The sequence below is a fragment of the Asterias rubens genome, chromosome 2 (assembly GCF_902459465.1).
Source record: "Asterias rubens chromosome 2, eAstRub1.3, whole genome shotgun sequence".
Taxonomy (NCBI): Eukaryota; Metazoa; Echinodermata; class Asteroidea; order Forcipulatida; family Asteriidae; genus Asterias; species Asterias rubens.
This window is the reverse complement of record NC_047063.1, coordinates 22,990,302-23,007,731: the sequence shown is the minus strand read 5'-3', so window position 1 is coordinate 23,007,731 and position 17,430 is coordinate 22,990,302. Positions and strand designations below refer to the sequence as shown.

At 37.7% G+C, this 17,430-nt stretch overlaps 1 protein-coding gene across 3 annotated transcripts in view; it reads right to left on the bottom strand.

Annotated features, from left to right (window-relative positions):
* The window catches only part of LOC117304547 (exportin-T-like), a 52,655-nt gene continuing 35,225 nt past the window's right edge, over positions 1 to 17,430 (bottom strand). For 2 of the 3 annotated variants that reach the window (XM_033789081.1, XM_033789074.1), the window contains 4 exons: positions 16,206 to 16,370; positions 6,188 to 6,307; positions 2,407 to 2,463; positions 1 to 1,250 (listed from right to left, as the gene is read on the bottom strand). In XM_033789081.1, coding sequence (XP_033644972.1) covers positions 1,221 to 1,250; positions 2,407 to 2,463; positions 6,188 to 6,307; positions 16,206 to 16,370 — 372 coding nt within the window. In that variant the 3' untranslated portion in view covers positions 1 to 1,220. Of the gene's footprint in view, positions 1,251 to 2,406; positions 2,464 to 5,736; positions 5,799 to 6,187; positions 6,308 to 16,205; positions 16,371 to 17,430 lie in introns of all 3 variants that reach the window. The other variant, XR_004520600.1, reaches the window with a different exon arrangement.

Here is a 17,430-nt window from a genome sequence, read left to right as displayed (position 1 = left end):
CACGAAGTGTGGGCCTTTGGACAATTCTGTTTACCGAAAGTGTCCAATGGCTTTAACAACACACTTAGCAACAGCTGAAGCCGTAGCTGAAGGCGCCAAATCGGATATGGCCTTAACCAATGGACAGGCTGTGCGTGTGACTTGTAAGCTTCAGTAGTGGCTATGGCTGACAAGCATCAACATTGTTGATGCAGACAATGGCCATAGATAGCTGTAGCCACAGTCGCTTGATATAAATGCAATTCAATATTCTTAGCAGTAAAACAAAACAAAAATCAAACTCATAATATAAATTGAAGACCTTTTTGAAGGTCATAATATAAATTGAAGACCACATTGAATGGTTGTCCACTTTCTTCAATTCAGAATATACGTTTTGTTTGTGTGTTGTTTTTAATTTATTTGTGTACTTTTCTAGGGGGGAACTGTGTTTCCTCATAAAGATACCTTCTGGAATATTTGTACAAACATTTTTTTTTTGCTTTTAAATGAATTCGTAAAAATGAAAGCTTACTCTGAGGAACTGCAATAAGAAGAACATGGGATTGATTTCCAATAGGACTCTTTATATTCTTGTAAGAGAAAATTTCCCAAATTTGCTTAATATATACAAAGGAAAAGGAAAGGAAATGCAGATTTTGTTTTACCATTAAGGACATTGAATGTTGCTTCAAATCAACAGATAACATCAATTGTAAAATTGCTTTTCAGAATAATAAAAACAATATTAAAAAAAGAGGAGATAATATTCCGTCGTTAACATTTTCTCTTATAATCTTTATACAGCAGCATTGCTTTTAAAAGAGACAAATTTAAAGTAATTAAGCGTCTATTTCATAGTTTCATTTCCTTAGAGAAAAAAAAAATCTTACAATGAGCAAAAATTTCAATAGTTTTATACAATGGAGGGTCGTTGCCTATGTACAAAACTCAATCAAATATCTTTTGGTGTGATCTGGAATAACGCATCTTATAAACCAAAGGGTAACAGAATTCATAAACTTCAAAACCTGTCTTTAAAAAAATCTGCCTCTTTGTTCCTACACCTTAAGCTTCTTATTGCTGGGTTTGCGCATTCTGTAAGACTCGCAATAGTTTTTATTATTCTTCAGTTCATGGCACAAAGTAATTCATGATGTCACAGATTGTTTTGTTTAATTTGTACAATATTTAAATAAATGGTCTTGGAATTGATCTGATTCCAAGCTGGATCTTTAACGTCACGATTTCCTGGCGGACTCGAAGAAAGCCTGATGAGAAGAGAGAATAAGAAATTATCTTTTAGAAATAAAACACAAAGAACGTCACTTCCGTATAGGGTTGAGATTATACATTTTGTGAACAAAATAATACATCAGAAATACATCTGAAATCAACTTAAAAATGCCACATGTCACAGGAGAGAACATAGGGCCACAGTGGTAAGATGCAGGGGCATCATGCACTAGCCAATCACATGTGTTATGTATCCTTTATTCCTAAAGCCTTGTTCGACCTTCATGCAAAGAAAATTTGACGTGAATTTGACGTCACAACTCTTCTTTCGCAGCGACATACAAAGTGAGTTGAGCAGGGTTGAACTGCTGCGAACTACTCACTGCGAATTTGTGATGTCAACATTCGCTTCTCATCTGCAATCACTTGAAGTATGAACCAGGCTTTAGTCCACCCTCAGCCCATCCAGTCAAACTCGTTTGTGGTTTATTTGGAGGAAAAACAACCCAGAACCATAAACAATACGAATAAGTGTCTTTAGTTTTGATGGCATTAATTCACAATGTCACACACTATGGTTAGACCCCATAGTTTACTGGAAGCAGTTAAATCTAAATTTAAGTCTCAATAGTCGATACGCTAACCTCAAATTCCATAATGACTAAAATATTATGAATTGTCGTCTAGTTACTGAATCACAATTTCTGGATTAGTGCAACTCACACTATTGGTAATTGTCAAAGAACAGTCTTGTCACTCGGTGTATCTCAACAAACCTGTGAAAATTTAAGTTCAATTGGTCGTCAAAGTGGAGAGATAACTATGAAAGAAAAAATACCCTTGTCACACGAAGTTGTGTGCTTTCAGATGCTTGATTTCTAATTCTGAGGTCTCGAAATCAAATTTGTGAAAAATCTTCTTTCTCGAAAACAACGTCACTTCAGAGAGAGCCGTTTTTCACAATGTTTTATACTATCAACCTATACCCATTATTTGTTACAAAGTAAAATGCCAATAATTATTTGGAGTAATTACCAATAGTGTCCACTGCCTTTAAAGCAGTGACTGTAGGAGAGATTGGCTGTTGCCAGCTTTGTGTTAATATCCCCTTGTTGGAGTTTGCCAAAGAAATAATTGTGCTGTAAAGGGTTGATCTTGACCCGTCCCTACATGTGGCTACATGCTACTTACTTTAACATAATTTCGAAACATTTTCAGTTCCATCTCTTGCAGCGCACAGCAAAACGCCTGCAGAACCCAAGAAAACAAAAATACAAAGTGATTAATTATTAAATATACAGTGATTAATTATTGTCGGTGGAACCTCAAAGGTAGTTACAAACCACCATTAGCTCAGAGTATTCCATAACCTGCAAATTGTATTCGGGCTGTACCCGCTGCTAAAACACACAAGACTCAAACTGTCTCTAGCCACCGGGCTAGCTCTGTGGTCTAGTGGTAAGACATCTGCTCTAGCAATGCAAAGGTATGGGGTTCAAATCCCACCCCAGTGACCAACCTGTGGATTTTATTCACAGAATTTGGCAAATTACTGAGTACACAGTGTTTAGATCTCATAATTTTCTCATTCTGACGTTCAAGTGCCGATGACTATCCAGAATCATGAAATGGATGAGAAACCAGTCCACAAATTCACCTTGCTCAGAAAAAAAACCAGTGGCCCACTTTCCCCGAGCTGCTGAAATAAAACCACAAAAAAATGTCCATTGCTCTTTCTCATTATCTTAGGAGAGTTGTACAACATTTCTGGGCAATAGGATCGATCTAATAACAACATAATTAAGTTGGGCTGCCAGGATACGGAACTTGCTGATAACGAAGGCTGTTTGCTATTAATCAGATTATAAAAACATCATTTAGTTTTATGTCCCGGTGTACACAAAAGCGTGCATGTTACTTTTCAAAGGATATTTGTAGCCAACAGGCATTGGCAGTAAAAATTTCAGAAAAAGTATGAAGGCTATGGGAGCAAAATTAAAGTGTACACATGCACAGTGTACGTGTGCGTCAGGCAATAGACCATTATTGAATATGACGCCACCGTTCAAATATCTGCCTTACAAGATGGCGTCTGTGCATGCGGGTATGGCGTGCATGTGCCGTAGAAATGCTGCGTGCTTCATTGATCTACGCGTTGTGACGCGCATACGGTTTGACCTACAAGATGGCGACTTTCATAGCAAAAAAGGGTTATTCAATACGATCTATAAGGGGTAAAGATTTTTTAATATTTAACTCGATAGTAATTTAGTTTACTTTTAAAATCCATCGGGGGGGGGGGGGCTACTTTCTGTTTGTGCTCTCTCCTATCTGTGTGTTCTCTTTGTGTTTTCATTATCGTTTTTATTTTCTGTACTTTGCATTTTAACCTGTGATAAATGAAATGATATTTTCATGTCAAGTTACATGCAATAGCCCTTGGGGGACATCCCTCATTTTGAGTTTACACAATTAACTTGTGTATCTTGTAATATTAGGCATCAATTAATATTTATTTCCTTGGTGTTTTGATTTTTTATTCAGTGGGGGGAATTTGTGGCATCTGGTAAGTGTTCTGATATGAGATCATAATGCACTGAAATCAGAGACAAAGCTCAAGTATGTGTGGCATTTCCGTTTAACCTCATTTCGGCTTCCTTTAACTTGAATACAAAACACTACCCCCCCCCCTTTAAGAACCCATTTGATCACTGGGGGAGGGGGGGGGATTCCCAACAGTCTTTGAATATCTTATGTCATGTATGTATATTTAAACAATGATGTTGTTACATACTTCTTGGAACTGGATACAACAAAGGAACTCCCAAATATTTCCTGATTGTAAACAATGAGCCCAAAGAGCAAACGATGACACAATCAGAACTAACACAATGACATTGAGGCCACCATTTAAAGATGCTATGTCAGATTTTTGGCCGAATTTGACCAAAAAATTTTGCTTTAAAATTCAATAGGTATTTTGATGGGGGGTCGAGAAAGTTACAAGCTGTCATTTGAGCCATTGCTCGAAAAAGTCCGCCAATTATTAGTAGCAGTGAAATAATGTGCTAAAAATTAGTATTCTAAAGAATGTATTCTGAGAAACCTTCATAACAGGTGTACACATAAACAATCATTAAATCCTGGCAGACCTATGTATGTCTTTGGTGGGATTCAATACATTGTGGGAGGGAAAACTGCATAAGGGGAAAACCCATGCAATCTGGGCCTAATTTCATAGCGCTGCTAAGCACAAAAATTTGCTGAGCATGACATTTTTGCTATGATAAAAACAGGATTACCAACCAAATGTCCATGTGATTTTCAGGACTTAAGGAAACATTAGCTGAATGCCAGTAACAAGCCATGAGCACCAAAGGAAATTTGGTTGGAAATCCTGTTTTAATCAAGGAAGAAACTTCATGCTAAGCAAATTTTTATGCTTAGCAGCTCTATGAAATTGGGCCCTGGTCACAGGTACATGTAGGGACTGCAAACACAATCCACATGCATGGCTCCGGGTCGAGGTGGGAGTTGAACTGGGGTCCACAGAGGATGAAAGGCAGGGTAAGAAACCACTGAGCCAACCTGATCCCCAACAACAAGACAACAAACGTTGTTCCATCATAATTTTGTTTAAAGGGAAGGTACACGTTTGGTATTTACTCAAAACAAATATTAACTTAAAAACTGACTTGGTAATGAGCATTTGAGAGCTGTTGTTGATAGTATAAAACATTGTGAGAACCGGCTCCCTCTGAAGTAGCATAGATTTTGAAATAGAGGCGATTTCACACTAAAATAATAAAAGACTTCTAGCTAGAAGTCTATTATTTCTATCTGAAAGCACACAAATTCGCCCAACAAGGGTGTTTTTACTTTCATCATTTTCTCCCAACTCTGATGACCAATTGAGCTCAAATTTTCACAGGTTTGTTATTTTATGTATATGTTGAGATACATCAAGTGAGAACACTGGTCTTTGACAATTACATGTACCAATAGTGTACCTTCCCTTTAATGTATGTAATATGACAAATACACATGTCTTTTACATTTTCATCACAAACATGTGTAAAAAGAACAGTGTTTGATAAATTGTCAGTTTCATTAAAGACACTGGACACTATTGGTAATTGTCAAAGACCAGTCTTCTCACTTGAGCTCAATTGGCCGTGGTAGTTGCAAGATAATAATAACAGAAAAAACATCCTTGTCACACGAAGTTGTGTGCTTTCATATGCTTGATTTCGAGACCTCAAAATCTAATTATGAGGTCTCAAAAATCATGGAAAATTACTACTTTCTCGTCAAACATTGTTACTTCAGAGGGATACGTTTCTCACAATATTATATACTATCAACCTCTCCCCATTACTCATTACCAAGTTTGGTTTTATGCTAATAATTATTGTGAGTAATTACCAATAGTGTTCACTGCCTTTAAACATGTCTGTCATCAGTCTGTCTTTGAAACCCAGTCAATATGACACACATTTAGTCACTAATGAGCTGACTCACACAGATCAGTGGCTCCAAAGTAACATAAAGTGACACATGGACATGATGTAGAGAATGCTCATCAGTTTGTGTTTGGGGAAAAAAGGAAGCAAAAAAAGTAACATTTATTAATCAATTAATAGCAACCATTTTGAAGCAAGAATTTATTAATTTCATGACTCATTTAAAAAAGAATTATGGCAGTTGGCCATCTACAATGATGAAACTGTGTTAGTTCGCGAAGTATAAGGAAAACCACGCAGTTTTGAGTCATACATGTATTTGTGTGGATCATTATATTCTACTTTTTAAACTTCTTTCCAACCATAAGGATTTCACAACAAACGGTTTCAAACACTTTTCACAGACCATCTCGCCCAGTCCAAGGCAACATGTCCATTTAATTTAGGATGAAAACAAAATGAGCAGCTCAAAAACCAAATGTACACAGTGCCTTTAATAAGAGACTCACCTGTGAGGGTTCAGGTCCGAGTGGCAAGGAGGGAAAGTACTTCTGCTGAAGGAAGCTTATCAACTGAGATCCTTCCTTGGCAAGCACTGATTTCAGAACAGCTGCATCTTCATTTAGAGCCTGCATAGTGCGAGAAAATAAACCATACATGAAGTCAATGCTGAACAGTGTACAAATATTAACGCCAGTCAAAAATGTTGAAACATGGGCGTGACATGCGAGTTTGCACCTGTGCTTATGAGACAATTTCTTGATTCCTATTGGTCGAGGGCAAGGCTGGAACAATTGTGCCGCATCACGCGATATGCGCGACGCGCACCGCATTCCCTACAAAGGAGTTGTTAGCCGAGGCCTTATCATTTCATAGCTGGAGGGGTGTTGTGTTGAAAGAAATCATGGAACAATTATAGTTTTTGCATTTATTTTACTTTTTGAACAACAAGTATTGATGTTTTTTGACCGAAAAGGTATTTAAGAATGGGAATCAAAGTGTGTTGAATCGGTTTTCAACAAGTGGTTTAACCCGCCGAGGCCTGGTTCTTGATAATTTACCTCGACTTCGTCTCAGTAAAATTATCAAGAACCATGCCTCGGCGGGTTTAAACCACTAGTTGAAAACCTCTTCACCGCACATTGATTCCCTTTTTAGTCTAAACTGGTTTGTACGAGTAAGAAGAGAATGACCCCCTTGCTGGTAGGAGAATGTGAATGAAAGATTAGTTGGGTCCAGCATTATCACATGAACTTTGACCTTAGCAACATACTGGTTGTCTAAGATTTCATTCATGCGTTTCACTTCCAAACCTGTTATTTTGCTGGCATGATGAATTTCCTTCTGATTTTTTTTTTACAATTACATTATCAATATCACGTCAAATAATACAGCTACAGGAAACAACAGACTGAAAAATACTTTGGATAAAACAGATCACAGATGTAAAGTTAAATTGCGTACATCGTAATACCATTTATTTCCTGAAAAAAACAAAGCGTCTGGTTTTCCTTCGCAAATATGAAGAATAAATTATCATTTTTTTCATTTTGAATGATATCTAAAGCTCCCATTATGCTGACGTTTTAATCATCCACCCATCCTTTCAAAAAAAACCACCAAAACATTACCAATTAATTGTAAAATAATACCAATTGAAAACATAAACCAGGGATAATACTAATTGGCTCTTTTAAAAAGGTACACAATTGTATGGTTGGCCTACTCCATATGGTATCTAGGTTTTTATAGACATTACAGGCCATTGTTGATGATAACATAAAGTGTCAAAGCTGTATTCAATTCAAACTTGGACATATGGCGTGCCTAATGGGCAACACATGGAATGCTGATTTGACTTAAAGGCACTGGACACTATTGGTAATTACCCAAAATAATTGTAAGCTACATTTTACTTGGTAACAAGTAATGGGGAGCTGTTGATAGTATACAATATTGTGAGAATTGGCTCTTTCTGAAGTAACATAGTTTTTCGAGAAAGAAGTAGTTTTCAACTAAAATATTTGAATTTGATTTTAAGACCTCAGAGATCGATTTTGAGGTCCCGATGGTTGTCGTGGCACACAACTTCGTGTGACAAGGGTGTTTTTTCTTCCATCTTGCAACTTCGACGACCAATTGAGCTCAAATTTTCACAGGTTTGTTATTTTAGGCATTATGTTGAGATACACCAGGTGAGAAGACTGGTCTTTGACAATTACCAAAGGATTTTCTGATTAAAGACAGTGGACACTATTGGTAATTGTCAAAGACCAGTCTTCTCACTTGGTGCATCTCAACATATGCACAAAATAACAAACCCGTGAAAATTTGAGCTCAATCCGTCATCGAAGTTGCGAGATAATACTGAAAGAAAAAACACCCTTGTCACACGAAGTTGTGTGCTTTCTTATGCTTGATTTCGAGACCTCAAATTCTAAACTTGGAGGTCTCGAAATCAAATTCGAGGAAAATTACTTCTTTCTCAAAAACTACGTTACTTCAGAGGGATCCGTTTCTCACAATGTTTTACACTATCAACCTCTCCCCACTACTTAATACCAAGTAAGGTTTTATGCTAAAAATTATTTTGAGTAATTACCAATAGTGTCCACTGCCTTTAACAAAATTTTTAGAATACAAGTAAAAATGCACCCAGTCAGTTTTCCTTGAGGTTTTATTACTTGATATACTTTGTAAGGTGCGGTAACTAAAATCGTTTAAAGGTTGATAAGACTATCATGAGACTTTTTTATACTTCAGTCATTGAAAGTGTCATCCTGTACAGCTGCTGTAGCGCAAAAAGGGGGACTTGGTTCAAACGCAGAGAGTAGCAAATCGAGCGAGCAAGAACTTTGTAAGAGAACAGGACACAAATGGAATCTCTCTTGAATGAATTGTAATTAAGGCTGAGTCAATTTCAATCAATGTCTCACATCGATTACAGAAATTCTACCAAGAGATGAGGTCTGGTAGGTGGCCTTCAATCATTTCATTTGAAAAATTCCCCTGATTTAATGATAAGTTGCGCAATCTACGTATACATTGTAGCTATGTAGTCAAAGGCCTTGAGTGTCTTTGTTGAAAGGAAAAGCCGTTCATATTTTGTAAAGAGTACTTAAGTTGAAAAATCTTTAAAGGCAGTGGACACTATTGGTAATTACTTAAAATAATTATTAGCATAAAACTTTACTTGGTGACGAGTAATGGGGAGAGGTAGATGGTTCAAGACATTGTGAGAAACGGCTTCCTCTGAAGTGCCATAGTCTTCGAGAAAGAAGTAATTTTCCACAAATTTGATTTCGAGACCTCAGATTTAGAACTTGAGGTCTTGAAGGTCTTGAAGTCAACCTTAGCTATTACCTGCAAGGATGGTATAGAAATACTACTACTTTAGCTTATTAAGATCGTAATTGGCTGTGCTACCGCGGAGTCAGTTCTTGAGTTGGTCTCAAAGTTTCGAAAAGCGTGCTCTGTAGTCATCGTCATGAAAAGTGTGCTTAAACTCAAGTAAAAGGGTTTTTAAACCTGACCAAGTACACGTAAGCACCTAGAAGGATACCAGTTGAAGCATTGTTATCTCACCAAATATGTATTCAATACCTAATTTCTGGCACATAGCACACGTAAATAAGTTCCTGAGCACAATGACCTTTTTGATGGAATAGAGTGGTTCTTATTGAATCTGATGAAAATGCTTGATTGTGTTTGATAATATTTACTAAGTGTTGTTTTCGAGACCTCTCTAAATTGGTAGTGAGCCAAAAGTTGTTGTTATGTATGACAACAGACTTTTATAATGAAAGGTCTTTAGCAGGTTGGGTAAAGGTCCCTTGTTGTGTGTACAAAACAAATGGGAATGTTGCCCAAAAGTTAAAGTGAAAAACTCAAAGACAATAGGAATTTCCCAATTGTCTTGTGTGCGTGTGTGCCTATACGGTACCTAAGGTCACTCATGCATACGTATTGGTCTGGTGGCCATGCTTTCTGCATGAACCATGATGTCCATCTAATGAAACCAAATGGGTTTGTAAGCCTGTCTTTAATATTAATGCATAAAGACAGGGGAACCAGTCTACTGTATTCAATACTTTCGGGGCATATAAGTGGCAGCAGACTTAGTAAGTAAAATCCACTCTTCATGAACCATGCTGAATTACTTCAACTTGGTTTATCTGCTGCCATCTACATGTAGTGGCCAGAAGTATCCCTTCGGTATGCAATTGTACTGCACCTTGTAAACCATTACATGGTGCTTAAGGATTAGGTCTTATATCTCATAATTCGCCCCACTCCTGCAGTAATAATACCTGGCACTTTGTATCCTTTGGCAAAAGGCGCGTTATAAATACGGTTATTTTTATTATTATTATTATTATTATTATTTATATTAAAATGCACCAAATTGTTTGGGGTTGATTGTTTGTTAATTTTACTTCCAAAATTCATTTTTTTTATTAATTTTTAAAAGTAAAACTATGTTTACTTTTGCCAAGTATATCATGCAGTATTCAACACATGCATTAGTAATCAATCGTGTTGCCAGTAATATCAAAGTTCTTCATTTGAGGTGACACATTAAAAAAAAAAAAAAAAAAAAAAAAAAACATTGGCAAGCAAGGCTGCAAAACTCAAAACAATACTGATGTTATTTCCAAACAAGTGGTGATCCTTCCTGGGCGAGTCATATCATAACAAAATTCACAACAAAACCCACTATTTTTAAACCTTGTGAAAGTCCCTTTGGAGTGTTCCCGCAGTTTCAGTTTCAGGCAAAAAACAAAACAAATTTTTGTCGTGGATGAGATGGCAGCCCCTGGGGTGTAGTCTTTTAGTGACCCTGCAAATTGTACATGTAGCAGGAATGAGTTTTGATTAATTCAAACATGACTGACAAATTCATTGCTTGTGGGCCTCGGCTAACCTTTTTAGATTTTGTTTTTCCTAATTATGTTACAATTTAGTAGTTTTACCATTAAAGACTCTGTGCATTTAACCATAGGTCATAGAGTTATATATAAGAACTAGAGGGCGCACTGGCCTACATGTATATACGCACCCCAGCATGCGCGCAGGCGGCCATTTTCTAAGTTGAACAAACAGGCATTGCTGAGCGTGTGTTGTGCGGCCATTTTGTAAGTTGACGAAACAGCATTGCGTCAGCGTTCAATCAACACAAACTCCAACGTGTACTTCGTATTCAACGCGCGTACATAATGGTGTGCGTGTCTCGTTGCGGTCTCGTCGCGTTTGTGCAAGAAGCATCACCAGTGCGCCCTCTAGTTCTTATATATAACTCTATGCCATAGGTACATGTACACAACTACAGGTTAACACATCACATATGAACTACACATATTATCTGCTTTTGGTGACAAAGCGCTACTACTATTCTTTCAAGAATATTTGAAGGCTGAAGAAGATTTTGAGAAAATCAAACACCTTGAAAGTAAATAGATAATAGATAGATAAGATGGTATCCTCTTTGACACATTTCCTAATGAGGTACTTACTTTCATCTTGAAGAAGGATAATTCAAAGTACTTTTGCAACATGGCAGCAACAAAAATGGGTGCTTTGACTTGGTGCAAATATGGGGGTAAGATAAAGCTAAAAGAATGTTCATCTCATGATCACTGAGACGGAAATTATTTTCATGACAATGTTTTTACTCATTTCTCCAAAACTACAGCACCTCAGAAAGTATTTCCAACAGTTCCAAAAACCAAAGGCACATACATGTTAACCTTTAACTGTTGAAGGAAAGTTTTGACACTACTCTTGATTTCACACATACATGAAACCAGATTTATTTTTGGTCCAACTGTAGTACACAGTCCCTCTCAATCATAGCCCCCCCCCCCCCTTCCGAAAGCCATCCCTGACATTTCCCAACCCCAGGGAAATGATGCAAAAATATGAGGTTCCCTTGGCAACATCTCAACATCTTGGCAACATCTCAAGTCTGCCTTGAGGAGGATCCCTTGCCAACAAGTCACCCCTGCCAAATTCTTCCAGAAATGATATCACTTAGTGATCACATCATCTGCTATTTCTGGAGGGTGCAGCCAGCATCGTACTTGGAATCCCGCCAAGCTACCCCAGCTCTCAACAAATTCTCCTGAAAGTGAAAACACGCAGCACATACTGTTCGAAATGTCGAGAGCAAGCACTCCTACAAAACAGCGTTGTAGTTGTACTCGCAAGTTTACTATTTATTTACTTATTTGTAGTTACTTCTTAAATGTCACACCACACAAAGCTTGAAACACCACTTAAATCAACTGTTGTTTATAGAAGTGTAACGTGTCCCCCCATGTTTTCTTTGGCATATGAAGAAAGGACATCAGCTTAGATCAGCCAAACAGTCGCATACCTCATTATAATATCCTGAAAACACTTTCCAGCTAGAATTTGTGATACAAAACAGCCTCAAGATTGGTTTGGGTTAATATATTCACAGTATTGAGCACTGAACAATCCAGGGTATTGTATTGGCCAACACTTTTTGCCTGGTACCCTCAATTATAACATAATCCTACATTGTACTTTGTCCTAGGGCAGTCTACAAGTAATTATAAAAAAAAAATTGTTTCAAGGGGCAGTCCAGTTTTAGTGAGGTTGTAAATAACCAAAAGCAGTTATAAATACATGCACAGTGGCCTTGTACATCAATGAACATGAACATGAACATAACTTAGTGTTTTTAAAAGGATTTGGGTACTTTATGTAACACAAAACACAATGTCCACAGACTTACATTAAACTCATGCCGTTTGAAGATAATGATAGTAGAAAGTGTACCTTAAAATATTAGTTGCTGAGGTGCTGTAGTTTTTGAGAAATTAGTAAAACAATGTCATGAAACTTGCATCCAGATCTTAAAGAGGTACATTGATGATGGCATTTCAACCTGTTGATAACCCCTGCAATTAAAGATTCCAAGGAGATTCTGGGAACAGTCTCCCGACTGCTAGAGAAGTGGATTAAAAGAGCCTGACTTATTTTTAGTCTAAGAAAAACGCAGCGTTTTTTTGTTTACCAGGCAGACTTTGAAAAGTCTGATTCCAGATACATTGTAAAAGTCTTACAATTCTTGTCCCTCTAAAAAACATGAAGCTTGGCAAGGCTGCACTCTGTCAGCTTGTTAGAGTGTGGGGATGCAATGGAAGTTGTTTTCCATACATGCCGTCATTTACAATTTGAGCCAATCCTTCATTTTGCGTATATTACGCTGCGACTTATGTGAAAGACTTGGGGAATTCCCGGCAATGATGATGCAATACCAGTGATTGCATGAGGGGGGATTTCTCTCAGATTATGGTGTCACGCAATCCTTTGGCAAAAGGCGCGTTATAAATACGGTTATTTGAGCCAATCCTTCATTTTGCGTATATTACGCTGCGACTTATGTGAAAGACTGGGGGAATTCCCGGCAATGATGATGCAATACCAGTGATTGCATGAGGGGGGGATTTCTCTCAGACTATGGTGTCACGCAATCTGGCCTCTGGATGGGTTTTGAATTAACGAGCTTCAGTTTAGATTATCTGGTTTTTGAGATGATAGACATCACATGCAATGTCACTTTCCCTCAGGGCGCTTTTAGTCGGGATTTGTTCTTACACACACCTAACAGGCTTTTAAAGGCAGTGGACACTATTGGTAATTGCTCAAAATAATTATTAGCATAAAACCTTACTTGGTACCAAGTAATGGGGAGAGGTTGACACTAAAACATTGTGACAAACGTCTCCCTCTCAGGTGAGGTAGTTTTCGAGAAAGAAGTAGTTTTCCACGAATTTGATTTCAAGACCCCAGATTTAGATTTCGAGGTCTCGAAATCAAGCATCTGATTGAATGGTAAAACTGAGATTAAAAACAGACGAAACAAGCTGATCCGAGGAAAACATTTCAAGCGTGCATTTCTGCATAAAACAAGTCCGAACCCTGACCCCATCAAGATACATGCCTAACACACTCCTGGATCACACCCTAGTGAAAAAATGAATGCTTTAATATGTTGATGACAGCGTCACAAAAGCTGACAGTGCAGTCTCTTCAGAGTTGTTTGTTGTTGTTTGTTTTTTTTTGCAAGGCTACAATGATTTAGTATTTTTTTAATTATTTCCAGGTGTGTTCACAAAAACATTCAACCTCTTCCTTCAATCAACATTAAACATTACATTTTAATACTGTATAGTACAATGACATGAGCTCTAACCTAGCTTTTACATGTTTTATAATAATATTTCTTAATAATAAAAGGGTTCTTAGTGTATAGCACTTTAGTTTCAAAGCCTTCAGTATTTCACCTATAAGATGTCCAGCGATGTTTTGAAGTGTGAGACCTATTCCTTTATTTAGCACCATGTAATGGTTAACAAGGTACTGTGGCGCAATATGGTACAGAGCAGACCAGGAAGACTAGGGTGAACCCCTTCCTGTTGGAGCACCTGGGTGTATCCTTCATATTGGATGTAAAGTGGTACATGTATGTACACCACTTTACATCAAATATGAAGGATATAGCAATACATGTAATGGTTAAGTGTCTTGCTTACAGACTCTGGACACGTTTGGTAATTGTCGAAGACCAGTATACTCACTTGGTGTATACCAACACACGCATAAAATAACAAGCCTGCAAAAATGTTGGCTTTATTGGTTATTGTAGTTGCACGAAAATGATGAATGTGCAAAATGATGAATGTCATCCTTGTTGTACAAATTAGTGTGCTTTCAGATACATGTAGGACTAAAAGGCTTCTGGCCAGAAGTCTTTTATTGTTTTAGTGAGAAATTACCTCTTTCTCAAAAACTAGGTTACTTCAGAGGGAGTCGTTTCTCACAATGTTTTATACCATCCAACGCTCCATTGCTGGTTACGAATAAGTTTTTATGCTAATATATATTTTGAGTAATTACCGAACGTGGAAAGTGCCTTTGTAAGGACACAAGTGTTTCAATTTGGCCATATGTTAATTGCAACTTGCATAATATACCTCAAGGCTAGGAGTTAATCACTGGATCACAGGCCCAAAGCCGCTGGTTTTAGCCTTGGGTCAGTAAACTGACAACCATGGTGATCTGATGTTACATTAATTGACTAAAACTACCTAATTGTGCAATTAAAAAGAAAATGATCAGATAATAATAATAATAATAAACTTAACATTTGTACAGCGCTTTCCACAGGCGTCTGAAAGATCAAATGTTGACTTTGAATCAAGAAGCGCTTTTCCAGAAGCGCTTGATGAACAATATGGAGACAAATTTTGGCAGCAGGTACAAGATATCCAACATGTCCAAGGCACGTACTGAACTGCTCAAGTAAGTTTGCAAACTTCTCCTCCATGTCTCATATTAAATAAATGGTTCTTGAAACCTTGGTGTTAGCCTGACAGTATGACATGACTGTGACTTCCCCATTATTATATGTGCAATGCTGCAATCGTGTTTTGGGAATTTTCAAGTATGTTTGCCAAGTGGGACAATTAAGTACCTGCTGTACTCTTAACACCTCCACAGTCCATGAACCCAGGTGCTAACACCTCCACAGTCCTTGAGCTCAGGGTTAATGCTAAAAAGGTAGACTGTCATCAAAGTTGGTTAGTAAATATTAACCAAGCAACCTCCAGAAGCATTTCAGGGCAGTAAACCCGATCCACATGGATGGTACAAGCCCCAGGTCTGAATCAAACTAGGGGACCAGACTAGGGGACAATTCGGTCGGTACTTAAGTGTTTACTTAAATTTCTTTTTGAGTTTACATGCATATGTGCATTGGGATTAATTTTTACTGTTTTATGTCACTCGCTGACCTTTATATGTAGAACAAATCAATATAAGTGGGAAACCCGTACAATCAACACAAAGATAAACATGCAACTGAAGCCAGGCTTCGTATGATCAATTTCACATGACCCTCGTTTAAAAAAAGAAAAAAAACAAAAAAAAAAGAGCTGAAATTACTAGCTAGGGGAAATCAACACTGAAATTGAAGAAGAATACTGACATGAAAGAAAACAAGTTTGTTTAAACCATCTGGGTTACCAATAGGAATCCCCTTCTCAATCTCTTATCTCCCATTAAGTGTGCTCCAGTTGAAGTTTATCAATTATCTAATAATAATAATAATAAAAATAATAATAATAATAATAACATTGAAGTCTTACATAGCGCACATATCTACCAAAAAAGGTAGGTTATTTGCCGTGTTGAATTCCAAGACCCAATTATTTAGCACCTTACATGTATAAGGGTTTACAAGGTGCTAACGGTACATTCAGCAGCCACAGCCAGGAACACCGAGGCGAAGCGTTACACAACCCACGGGACCAACGGCTTTGCGTCCCATCTGAAGGACAAAGCAATGGTAAAGTGTCTTGCTTAAGGACACAAGTGTCACAGCTGGGGATTTGAACCCACACTCTGCTGATCAGAAACACCAGAGTTTGAATTCGGTGCTCTTGACCGCTCAGCCGTAACACTTCCCACTAATCAAGATCAAGATCAAGGACTTACCAATACAGTCTGACCATCTGACAGATTGAAGGTAGGCTTGAGGGGGGCCATGAAGCAGGCCGGGATGATGTAATCATTGATGAAGTCTCGGAAGCCAGGAAGGCCGTCTTTTCCTCCCCACTTGTCCACCAGCTTCCGTAAGATGTTGAAGGCCGTTTTCTGGACCTAGGAGGAGGAAAAATTGATCAAGTGAAAGTAAGTAGGATTTGAAACTTCGCATGGTGGAAATACTATATGGAAAGGTTTGCGGTAACACCAGGTAATGACTATCTGTAAATGAGGCGGGGTGGTTCTGAAAAGAACCACTGGTTTCAACTCGACGTTTCTGATCAGTGTGCTCTGATAGTCTACTGGAGAAAGCTGGAAAGTAAAGGTGAAAAGAAGGATGAATCTTGAGGACAATGAGGGGGTCTTGGAATACCTACATGTATAAACCTCTTGCATTGACCGCCATTGTTTGCGGAGAGGTCAATCAATGGACGCAATTAATTTCATGTCATTTTCATTTCAAGACATTTATTTCCATTCCAACAGATGATCAAAATACCAATAACAAAGAACAGTATTGAGGAGAATTGGAAACGGGGACATAAACATGAAAAGCCCAAGCTTGTGGTTGGGCACGCCCAGACAAACAAAAGCACAAGTATAGTGAATGAGTGCACTGACTGCATAGTTTCTACTGTCAGCAGCTTCCAACAGAAAAACCCCCACCTCTGCTTGCTCTGTCCCTCCCTACCTTGCCAGAAATAGCGGAATAATTAATGAAATCTTGTCATACAGATTTAAATGTTCCTGAATCCTCTGTTAATTTCATACTTTTTAACTTAAGTTTTTTTCCTTCTGGTTTTCTTTTTAAAAAGACCTTCACAAGCTACATGCTGTAACACAGGATTAGTAGAGCTGACAAAACAGTCGCAGACAGTGTTTATGTAAACCATACGCATGAAAGAACAAGCCTGTGAAAATAGTGAAAAAAACCATGCACAATTTTCAGCATACATGTAACAAGTGTAAACACACTGTCCTTAATTTTGGTTGTAAAAAAATCTTCTAGCTGGAGGTCTTTTATTATTTCAGTGAGAAATTACCTCTTTCTCAAAAACTACATTACTTCAGAGGGAGACAGTCCTCACAATGTTTTATATCAACAGCTCTCCAATGCTCGTCACCAAGTCAGTGTTTAAGATAATACATGTATTGTTTTTGAGTAATTACCAAATGT